This window comes from Solea solea, chromosome 16 (genome assembly GCF_958295425.1).
Source record: "Solea solea chromosome 16, fSolSol10.1, whole genome shotgun sequence".
NCBI classification, from domain to species: Eukaryota; Metazoa; Chordata; class Actinopteri; order Pleuronectiformes; family Soleidae; genus Solea; species Solea solea.
In genome coordinates this window covers 18,733,670-18,745,252 of record NC_081149.1, presented here as the reverse complement: position 1 = coordinate 18,745,252, position 11,583 = coordinate 18,733,670, and the positions used below count along the sequence as shown (strand labels likewise).

The 11,583-nt window shown below is 39.7% G+C and overlaps 1 protein-coding gene and 1 long non-coding RNA gene across 3 annotated transcripts; both read right to left on the bottom strand.

Moving 5' to 3' along the window:
* Positions 1-372: 372 nt before the first annotated feature.
* LOC131475806 (uncharacterized) lies at positions 373-4,306 on the bottom strand. Its single transcript, XR_009242538.1, has 3 exons — positions 4,125-4,306; positions 3,533-3,621; positions 373-1,184 (listed from the first exon to the last, which is right to left on the bottom strand). It is a non-coding gene; the product is annotated as an uncharacterized LOC131475806 (long non-coding RNA).
* A 651-nt stretch (positions 4,307-4,957) lies between these two features.
* Positions 4,958-10,080, bottom strand: LOC131475485 (cytoglobin-1-like). 2 transcript variants are annotated; one of them, XM_058653650.1, is made up of 4 exons: positions 9,973-10,080; positions 9,744-9,880; positions 6,534-6,765; positions 4,958-5,632 (listed from the first exon to the last, which is right to left on the bottom strand). In XM_058653650.1, exons 2-4 carry the CDS (start codon positions 9,878-9,880, stop codon positions 5,468-5,470), a joined length of 534 nt encoding a protein of 177 aa, XP_058509633.1. In that variant the 5' UTR covers positions 9,973-10,080; the 3' UTR covers positions 4,958-5,467. The 2 variants fall into 2 exon arrangements, with proteins under 2 accessions (XP_058509633.1, XP_058509634.1); XM_058653651.1 differs by lacking the exon at positions 9,973-10,080 and having other exon boundaries at positions 9,744-9,966.
* Between the last annotated feature and the right edge of the window lie 1,503 nt (positions 10,081-11,583).

Genomic DNA, 11,583 nt, shown 5'->3' with positions numbered 1-11,583 from the left:
TCTTCCCTTAAGAGGTGGGATTACATAAAATCATCACATGAATTTTCTCCCCATTTATCACTGTGTTCTCACAAGTATTTGCTGCCTATGTCTGAATAAGGAGAGCAAGCGTGTAAGCTCCATTTAAAGAATTTGACCTGTACATACATGAATGTTTTTAATTCCCTTTCTCTGAACTGGTGCAGAACTCAGACGCTGTCACGAAAGGCTGTGCAGAAGCACAAATTGCAAAATTAATCTGTTGATCTGATTCAAAGTGTAAACTTTCATGCATGTGATGATTTGTACCAACTCAGGGATTAAAAAGAAAGAAAGAAAGAAAGAAAGAAAAGGCGTCTGCATGTCTCATTTCAGTCAGACTGGAAACAATTTCGTAAACGTCGTATCACATAACAAAGGCCGATAATTCCAGTAAAAGTCTCTACATAGAAGTATTTTATTTACTTCCAGGTGAGCTGATATGTTGGGGGCAGGTAACAACACATTTGTGGTGAAAAATACATGTTTTTCTGCTGTAATTGTAATACAATAATGTTCATCTGACTTGTTCATTCATTAGTACATTTATTAATGTTCGTATCAATGAATAATCAGAATACTCATACTGTGAATGAATGAAGGAAGTTCTGTATTACATTTGAAGACATGGTTATGCATTTCACTGCTTCATTTGGTCAATAACCTTCCCCTCTGAGGACAATAAGACATGACAACATATGACAAGGTACCCTACATCAATTCAAAGCTGTCCTCAAACTTACCCTAAAACATTTGTCAATTTAAGAAAAACATATCAACAAAACAAAAAAACAGAAACTGTGGCTGTTTTTTTTTTTTGAAAAAAAGAGGAGGCACAGAACATGCAGTTCACAATATGGTTCTTAAGCAATGACAATATAGCTTAAGTAGTAAACTCAAAACAGCTAGTGCTGTGTCATCATGATGATCACCCAAGCTGGAATTTGCCAACCAAGTATGTTTGTTTAGTTTGCTTGTTCCAGCAGTGAGAGCATCTGTGGGGCCTCACTGTTTTTCTGGCCCACTTTTTTTCACCTCTGGTGTGAGAGTCTTGACTTAAGCTGCTTAAGTGCACATGAATCAATATCAGATCAATGAGAAAACACAACAAAACTATGTCGGGAAATCTCTCCTTTCATGTCCACGGAGGTAAATCTCTTCGGCAACTGAAAAACAAGGGACAGAAAACACGTAAAAAGTTGTTGATGTTTAAGTTTGCCAGTGAATACACATTTATTTATCCATTTATTGAGGTAAGACACTTCACCTGGCCCACTTAGGTCTATGTCACGTATTGCACGCACAGCAGAAGAGGAGTGGAACCTGACATGCAACATGAAGCCAAACATGCCATCCAAGTCTTCAGGTCACAACAGAAAGGTTTGGCATCATTGTGCTGCAAAGTGCATGAGATTTCCACATAGTGACAGGGACCAGCAGCTAATTAAGTGTCTTTCATATTAAGTGTCTTTCACAAAAGCATTAAATGGTGTGGTTGTTGGGGAGTAATGTATTTATAATAACCCTCCAAAGAGCTGATGGATTGTTGCTCTGCCTCTGAATCATTTAGTATTAACAGTGTAGCAGGGAGTACTTAAAAGCTAAATGTGGGCCAGGCATAGCTCTTTTATGCATCTGTGCCTCTGTAACATGCTCTACTTTCTCCCCTTGTCTGGAGCCCCTTCTGTAGCCCCATCCCACCAACACAAACACACTCACACATACACAGGTTTCTGTGACTTCAGAGGACATTGCATTGACATTCATTCCATTTATTTCCTGGAGACTAAGAATCTAACCTTAGCCATAATTACCACTGGCCTAATCCTAACCTTGACCCTAACATCAGCCTAACTTTAAAACATGTCTTCACCTTAAAATGTAGTAATGTACGTTGTGGGGATTTGATTTTTGTCCCCATAAGGAAGACAAGTCCCCATAATGTGACTGTGTGAACAGATGTAGGTCCCCACAACATAAGGAATACCAGGTACACACACGCACACACATGTTTGCACAGCTATTCTTCTTAGGACACTGCAGTGACTTCCATTATTTCGGACAGCGTTATTAAAAACGCTATCCTTAACCTTTACCATAGCCAGTTAATGTCTAACTTTAAAAATGAGATTCTACCTCATTAGGACCAGGTTTTATGGACTACTGGTCCTGACAAGGTCAAATTTTATGCCAGAAAAATGTAAACTGTAAATGTGTCGTGTCTGTTTGACTTCTGAAATGCTTATGTGCAGTTTTACAGTGCGGTGCAATTCAATTATGCATGCTTTATTATTGTAGAGACAGGTTGGAAGAATTATGCATTGACCCAAATATCCACTGAAGGGCTGTAAAAGGAAGTGTTAGCAATGAATATGCATTGTTCAAGGTAAAATATATGGTCAGAGAACACCTTTTTTGATTGTTGCTAAAATGACAAGTTGCTGTAAACTGCATCTTTATAAGTCTGAGAAAATAACCCTGAGATTAATCATGAATTTAGCTCAACAGTTTCCTGTTTTTTTTTAGTGAGATGATGTCAGATTTTCGATTTATATGCTTCAATTCCATAGCAAGCGTTATATGTAATATTAGATTCATTTCCTGATACTTATCATGGGAATATTTTCTCAAGGAAATACTGTTTGTAGCAAATTTAAAGAAAGCACAAAGCCTTGACTGATGGATAAGTGGTAGAGCAAGTTGTCTTTTAACTTAGAAGGTTGAAGGTAATTTCCTTTCGGCTGCATTCGTCTTGTCACGTCTTGTTCCCACAACAACAGAGGATGTTGGGATTGAACAAAATAATTAAACTTGACAAAAAGTCGACGTCAAAGTCACCTGTTGAAAATAAAAGCCCTACACTACTGTTTCTGTCAAGTTTTATTAGTAAAAGATCATAAAATAAAAAATAAATCATAGATCACAACAAATTTGGTCCAATTAAACAAACACAGCAGCATCATAATGATTTAAAGTTCCCTCTTCATTCATTTTCTTCAAAAATGGGTGAAACTGCCCTTTAAAACACTGTTGCATCCACATCTGCATTCTACATTTAATCTTCAACTCTGACTAAAATATTTTGTGGGTTTTACTGACAGGAAAATGAGAGTTAATTAGCCAAATTGGAATTTGAACACCTATAAGTCTGCAGTTTTGCAGAAGGAAAAAAACAATTTACAGGTGAAGTCAAGTTACAGTTATTCATCATTATTCTGGCCTCATCTAAATCTAAAATCTAAATCTAAATCTAAATCTTATACTTTATTAATCCCCTTAGGGAAATTATTTCTCTGCATTTGACCCATCCTAGAAATAGGAGCAGTGGGCTGCCACACTGAGTATAGCGCCTGGGGAGCAATGGGGGTTGGGTACCTTGCTCAGGGGAACTGCAGCCCTTTTGACCTGGTCTGCCCCAAGGAGACAGACAGAATCTCTTGAGTAACTCCCTCAGGGCTGTTTTTTTCTTTTGTTTTTTCACTTGACCCAACTTGATTTGTTAGTGTCTTCTTACCAAGTTATGCTCACTGTTGCTGTTTTGGGATTTCTGCCACTCCTCCGCTGTTCATGTTTGGCATGGCTTTCTCAGTCGTCTCTTTCTGACTGTGACAGACAATACACAGCATTTTACTGAAGTACTGAATCCTACATATTTTATCAACACAGTCCTGGTCATGATCAATAAATCTCAATTTGCTTTAAACAGTTTAGTGAAGAAAAACAAGAAGGTTTTTGTGTATATTGGCTAATAATTGCGTGCTGTTTGTCACGCTCCGTGGTGCTCCACACGGTACTGTTTGTCATTGCTGTGTGAATGGAATGGGCAGGGGAAGTGCTGAGAACATTGCACTTTGAGTCAATTAGCAGACTTGAACTGAAGAGCCTTGATGTTTGCCCCTTGCTTCATCTCTCCATTAAAAAAGCTGGAATACTCTGTTGTCATGTAGCAAACTGCACTCCCTCCACAGACTGTTGCTCAAGGCCAACCTTCAACTAATCAAAGAAGTGATTTCAAATATTTACTGTATATTTACATGTGTGCGCGCAGATTTATGAGCACTCTTTATTCATTATTAATTCAACTTTAAAATGACAAAAATACTCACGGTTGGACTTTGTTGGAGAACATCTGCCGCAGGATGAGTGCAATGCTGGTTAGGACCATCATAGTGGTACACATGGTCCTACACCAGGGATCTCCTGCCTTGGTGCTCCTGGTGGGTCACTTCACTGACACTTTTCCTCCCATTGACAGGCTTGAATGGTAGATTGTGGTAAAATAATCTGACTATTCTTGTCCTTCCCCTTGGCTCCCACCTCTGATTGAGGAGATTAGCTGGGAGGATTAACGAGGATCAAGGAGGGGGGCTGGAGCTCACTGGCAGGACTAGGAGATAAACAAAGCCTGCTGTGTGTGTGTGCTGTTTTTTTTCTGAAGGCAAACCACTCCACCGCTATGAAATTGACGCAGAACTGCGAGTAAATCTGGATGTTGTCTTTTTTCTGGAGAAAATGTTAAGACTTTGTCAGAGGGCTTGCTGAAACTGGCTTTAAGTGGTATTTGTGGCTGCTTCACAGCATGGGTTAACAGTAATACCAAACAAATTACCCTTTACAGTGTCGGAATAACACCAATTACTTGAGAAATGCTGAATAATTGTGGTTGTAGTAATCACACGACTCCTTCTTAATATAGTAGGCCTGATAATGACATCCCTGCAGGCCATGTACAGTGTTCTGACAATATATTATAAAAAGAGAGCATATAATAGAATAGCTGAGGGTATAAATAGGGACTTTTAGCAGCAGTGCTGCTGACTCAAGCAGAGAATAAGGGAGCGATAGACCAAGCAAGAGAACGAAAAGGTCTAATTTTGTCAACACGTCCATGAGTTGACACTCATACAACAAAACAACAAAACATACAGCAATAACAGGCTTTGACTTTGGGTTATTTTTGCTCTTTTATTTCAAAATATTGTTTTCAGTACATATCTTTGAGTACAGATACAAAGGAAAAATGTAAAAATGTCTCAGACGTATTAATATCTCATAAGGTGGACACAGGTGGATACTTACTCCAAAGACAGCATCAGAAAATCAACACAATATATAGAAAGAATTATATTTACGGTACATGGCAGTTTCTAAACACATTCACGAGAAGGCACATCCAAGTCAAATGTGACCTCTTGTCCACTGTTGGGTTTATGTTTGTGTTTTCTTTCTCTTTCTCTCCCCCTCCATTCAACAGTTTGGTCCCTTGCAAGCTTATAAACTTTAAGTGTACTGTATATGCTCCATATCCCACTGTTATCACAGATGACATCAAACTGTATTCCCACATACAGTGAATCGATTGCTCTTTTTTATTAGGCTCTGGCCAAATAAAAAATAAATTCTGACAGTCTCTCAGTGCACATGGTCCAATAAAGCCAGACCAAATGGTTCACCCGGTTGAAGTTGACAGTTTAGGCCAGCCCACCTCCTCATAGACCGTTTTGATCCTGGAGTAGACTGTAGCCAAGAGTTTGGTCCACGCAGTGCCCACCTCTGCTGTCACAACCTCTGGAAACACTTCTGCCAAGACTTCCAGTATCACGCCACTCAGGATCTGGGATGAGACACAAACAGCTTCAGTATTTAATGAGGACACTTTGAAGTTCCGGCCAAAAAGCAGTGTGTGTGTGCAAATTTAGCATCAGCAAATGTCTTGCCAATATTTAAATGAGAAGACTGATACCTCTCTCCTGTCTGCACCAGTGACTGTGACTGTGAAGTTTAACGAAATGACTGCACCTCTCGGTGTAGTGTTGTCTAACAGTGGACATGGACACTGCCATCTTGTGCCGATGACATCGCCTGGAGCTCAGATTCAGCTATTGGCCACGATTATAAAAACAATAATAAAAAAACCAAACTGATTTGTATGACTTGCAACATTCGTGTTTGTGTGACAGATGTTTCATCTCCCAGTTGTGGTGCTTCCCTCTTTTTCATTCCACTACAGAATCTGATATGATGACAAAACATTTATGTTTGGAAGTCATCTTTTTAGTATTAATGTTCCAGCGTGTAACATTTAAGAAGACGTATTGGCAGAAATGTAATTTTCTACACATTAGTATGTCTGTATAACTGTTTTAAAAAAATGGTTTTCATAGCTTTAAAATAAGTCAGTCGTGTTTCTGCAGCCGACCGACTGGACATGCGTTTCACGTTTGGGAGCTTAATGATGTTGAATGCTCTGGATAAACTCAGCTGAGAGGAAAGGAAATGGCAGTGCAGATGAGAGAGTTGTGAAAGAGTGTTTACATCATAGACTTTATATATAAAAATGGTCATAGCCTTGTGATGTGCCTGGTCTATTCAATTTCTTCTTGCTAAAACTTTCACGGTTACCAATTCTTACTAATTCATTCACACTAGAAACTTTGTTTGTAAAATCACAGACATTCCTTCCTTCAGAGCCAGTGTGCAGGCATGTGTTTGTCTTATTTCTTCACATAGTTTACCTTGAAGTACACAGGCTCCACCTTGTGTCGGAGAGCGTGGGCCTTGCCCACCTGCTGCAGCACTGAGGCCATCGTATCTGGGTTATCGAGGTTTTCCACCAGCGTGTTGATAGCGTTCATGACCCTGCGAGCGTGCTTCCTCAGCTGGGCACTCCGCTCCAGCTCCTCCGGCTCCTCGATTTGCTTGAACTGGCTGAAGAACTGCTTGGATGAGGGGAAGTTTACAAACAGCCTGTGAAGGAGGAGAGTTACAGTCAAAAGACAAGGATGAGAATGAGCAGCTGCAGCGAGGTTCCATTGATCTCATTGCCCTTCAGCCTTTACCAGCTCCATCCCTCAAAGCGATCCTGTTATTTCAGATACCATGAGTAAACAGAACTGTCCCGCATTTCCCTTTAAGTGTTTGCTTTAAACTACTATCTAGGATCTGTGTGGTGAGTGTTTTGTTTATTTCTGAAGATAATCTAGAAAGAACTGTCTCTTATATCGATGTAGAAGTTAAAAACAACAGCAGCTTTTAAATGTGGAAATCCCTTATTATTTATCTTTGGCTTAGGAATTGATCAACGACAACCATGTTAAGCACCTGCATTACGTCTTCCTATATAGATGTAGTTACTTGCACAAATTTCACTTTGAAGAAAAACTGTAAATCTTGCACCATCACATAAAATGTCCAACAGATGTTTCTCCGAAAGGTCGTCTGGACTGTGATAGGGCCTGGGAGGAATTCTGTTTCATAAATGTATCAGCTTTGGATCTGATAAAGCAAATTTTGGTTGTTTAACTGGGTTTATTGTACAAGTTGGCCCAAGCCTATAGTAAAAACAAATGAATGGAGTAATGTGATTAATGGAAAATGACTAAAGAAACAATAACAATATTAATAATGATAATATTTTTGTCTATTAATATTCTTTGTAACGAATAAAGCCGACGAGATGTGTAATCACATTTTATGAGGAATGTTTCCACCAAGGCGTTTGTTTTGTTTGTTCTAATGTAATTGAGGCAACATTCTTACAAGGTGTAGGGGAGGAATTAACTGTGGAGGTGGTGGCAGGACTCATCACCCTCATTTCTGTCAGAGTGGTTAAACAACTACCACCCCACGAATATCTTTGTGTTAATCCTCTAGGCTTGCATCATCAATCATGTGTCATAAATCTGTAAAACAAAAAATCATTTGAACCGAAGGCTCAGGAATCATCTTGTCCTGTACTTCCTGTAAAGTAAGTACAGGACAAGATGGGTTTACTAGGTGCCTTTACAGGTTTGATTTCTGTAAAGCCACAGAAATCAAACCTGTGTACGTGCATGGTGCCACGATGCCGAATAAAAGGTGAAATTTGATAATTATAGAGGGTGAGATTAAAAAAAAAAAAAAAAAAAAAAGGGTTTGACAGCTGAGTCACACTACAACGCTCACCTCTCCTTTTACGCTATGGCTTTGGCTGCAATTATGAATACTGCAAAGGCAGATAACATGCCATATTGCATCTATTTCCATTTCTCGAGTTTTACATGACTAACACTTTGGCTATTTTGAGAGCAGACAGAAACATCAAAGATGTTTTTCCTTGTTTTTTTTCCCCACTTTGACCCTCAGTGGTATCTCAAAGAATTAGGAAACCAGACCCTTACAACTCAATGCCCCCCTACACTCTGGGAAGAGGGCCAGAGCAACTGGTTGCTGGCTATTTAATGTCTCATCTCCCTCTGTTTCTGCAACAACAACAACAAAAAAAGAAAGTCATTGTTTCTGACTAGTTAAACGCCTGTAAAGGGAGGAGGATGTGAGGTTGTGTCTTACCCTTCCAGTGCCGGGTTGAGGGCCTCTGCAAGTGCAAGCAAATTAATGAGGAAAAGAGCTGTTTACTCTTGCTCTCTTGTAATTGCATGACCTTGGGTTGCATATAAATAGCCTCATTAGTATTTTATTTTGTCACTAGATTCTTACTCCATTCTTATCTGTTGTCAAGATAAAAACTGAATTTTTTGAGCCAATGTCAAAGTTCAGCAGAGTGACAGGACGCGCTGTTGTAGCAAAAACAATCAGTCTTCATTCCTCAAATTCCTGAAGGTTGCGTGGTCTTTGTGAAGGAATGTGGAAACATAAAGTATGTGTAAATTTGAATTTAATTCGTTTTTGTATCAAAATATTTATATTGGGAGGAACATGACTTGCTGCAGCTAAAGCCTTTCATTTGGTAGCAACTCTGCATGTCTATGCTCTGTTTGTTTTTTGTCACCTTTGTATTCATGAAGGATTATAAAGGCAATGCTTTGTCATGCTGCGAATGGAGTTAAGACCGTCAACGCCTTCATTCAACCGTTCCCTAAATCTCTGCAGATGGTTGAGTGGCAGCAGTTTCTCTGCTTGGATTTCAGTGTAAACATTGAAGTGAGACAACATCTGTGACTTATAACAACTGCAGGAATCCTGTGGCAAGCTCGCATGCTCGTCCTAATTGGATACAATAAACTGAAGAAGAACATTTGTGAGAAACCGCAGACACTTAGTGGCGATTCTACAAACTCTGTCGTTCCTTTTTTTTCTCAGAAAAGAACGTTGATGTAAATGTCTGACTGTGAGCGGTGGAGTCATGCTGCTGTACGTTGCCTGGGTCTTTGTACAGGCATCCAAACACAGCATGCCCAGTGGAGGGAGCGCCCTCATGTTTCATGAGGGATGTATTTGTGCTATGAAGTTTATTCTTGGCCTTTCCTCTTTGATGAATAGAATCACAGAAACGAGGGTGAGTTAATGTAAATACTATCCTATTTGAAACCCGTAAAGTCAACAAGATTATAACAGTTAAGCACTGACTGCACTTCAAAAGGGAGGATAACCCCACCTGACCTCTGTATTTCTGGAAAGTAAGTTTTGAGTGACAGAAAAGTATCAACTGAGGAGGATGAACATGTAAATTTAACCTTATCAGGAGTGAACTAATTAAAGTTGCAGAGATAAGAAAAACACAGCGTTGTGTGACTCATTTTTTTTAATTTATTATTTAACATAGATTAAGCAACAACAAGCTTCTAAGTAAATACACAACCACATGAATATGAATAGTTGCTGGAATATATTGCACCTTTCACCTTTCACCTCTCATCCCCTATTCTTTTCTGTAACAATAAAATACTCTTGCTACTACAGACAAATGTAAACACAAACCAGGAGAGCAAAAGACCTGAAAGAAATACCTGACGAGTATGGCCACACCAGCATCGTCACAGTGCTCGTAGACTTTTGACCAGGAATCCTGGATCATCAGCCTCTCCTTGTCATTCAAGGGACTTGGTTGCTCCAGGAGATCCACCTCTCCCTGCATCCTCTCCATCTAGGAACACAGTTGTGCAGAGCTGAGCATGTGCTAAAGACAGGGCTGAAAAGAGTCCTTTCACCCCCCCAAGACAAACACAATATTTCTACCTTTTCCTTTTCTTTCTTGCTGAAGAAAGCGAGAAAATCTGTTTGAGACTCTCTGCTCCACACCACTGGATCTCACTCAGCTGAGTGAGAGTGTCAGTGAAGAACAGGCTGAGAAAACACAAGCAACACACACAGGGAATGAGGAGGAGCTTCTGTACTCTCTCCGCTCCCTCTCTCTCACTCTCACTCTCTTTCTTTCTCCCTCTTCCCACCTCACCTTTGAAAGTGGGATTTGATGAGATGGGAAACAAATCCTTCATAAGTGAGATATGTGCTACGTGCAGTGTGTGAGCATGGATGGGATGCAGGATTATGGTGTTAAAAATAAGATGAAACAGCACACTCTGTCCTTTACCTCAAGAGTCAGCATTGGCCTCAATTTCAGGAGATTAACCTGTAAAGATATTTAATTTCCCACCAAAAATGATCAATTTCATGACTGAATATCAAGTATAACATGACATCCATCAAAAATAGGACTGATGGTAGTCATTTGTGTGTGCTCTACTCTTCAGATTATATCAGTGTTCATCAGTTTTACTTGTATTGCCTTTTATTACCTTTTACTACCCTTTTCCCTTTTGCACAGACACCTCTCTTTCAAGCACATTTCCCACCTTTGTGGTGCCAGCTCTTATCATTGGTTTAATCAAGTCTCACTTGTGTTGTCACAGCTGAAAACCTCGGAAAAAACATCCTCTCACAAGTTCCAAAGTGGGCTAGGCAAACGGGGGATTGGTGAATCAAAAAGGTGAGAGTCAACTGTAAAAGGTGAGCCCATGTGGGAGGAGCAAAAAAAAAAAGGTGCGATAACATACCAAAGACAACAAGTGAGGTGATATTTACTGTCGTATACTGAGGAAGTACAATGTGCAGCAGGTGTCAGTGGCACAATCGCGCATGTTAAACATTGACACAGTCTGGGAGAGTATATACCATTGGGGATGAGGTTGTCAATGCTACAAACAAAGTCTTACATTATCGCATCTGGGATTGCTATGTCTCAGATATCTCAGCAAAACAATACCTTGCAAGCTGCTGCATTACTTTCCTAAACACCAGTCCAGCAATCTTGCAACCAGTGATGAATTAAGTCATAATTTAGTTTAAGTCAGGCCTTGTTCAACAAAATAAGATCACCATATTGAGGTCAGTGCTAATGTATTGGGCTTCTCATAGCAGTTGTGTCAATGATCCAACTGTTGTGTATCAGAGAATTAATGAGTCTTGGTCGATGATTGTTGATCAACATGATGTGTTGTTTTTTTTGCATGTTTCTACAGGAGCCCAGATGCATTTAAAAAATGCCTTGTGGTTATTTCTACTGTTCACACACATCAAAGCAAAATGGCAATGCCGCTCCCATGAAGAATGTCACATCTTGAACACTCAAGATCTCATGATCTCACTGTGGCACTGCCAAGGACACGTCTCCACTCCACTCAGTAGTTACAGGGCTAATGAGTTATGACATCTAGTGGACAGTTGGAGTAGTATTATTTTCCTGGCGCTGCTGCAAATACTAATTTTAGAAAGTTAATTATAAATAGTATATGACTCTACAAAATGTGCAGGGCTGATCATCTGTACCGTGTTGTCATTACCATCACC

Excerpts from the sequence above, each read along its gene's own strand:
- LOC131475485 (XM_058653650.1), bottom strand. The coding sequence starts at position 9,880 with ATGGAGAGGATGCAGGGAGAGGTGGATCTCCTGGAGCAACCAAGTCCC. Across the intron at positions 6,766-9,743 it reads GGTGTGGCCATACTCGTCAG|GCTGTTTGTAAACTTCCCCT; the intron begins GTATTTCTTTCA and ends CCTCCTTCACAG. Across the intron at positions 5,633-6,533 it reads TGGAGCCTGTGTACTTCAAG|ATCCTGAGTGGCGTGATACT; the intron begins GTAAACTATGTG and ends GTCTCATCCCAG.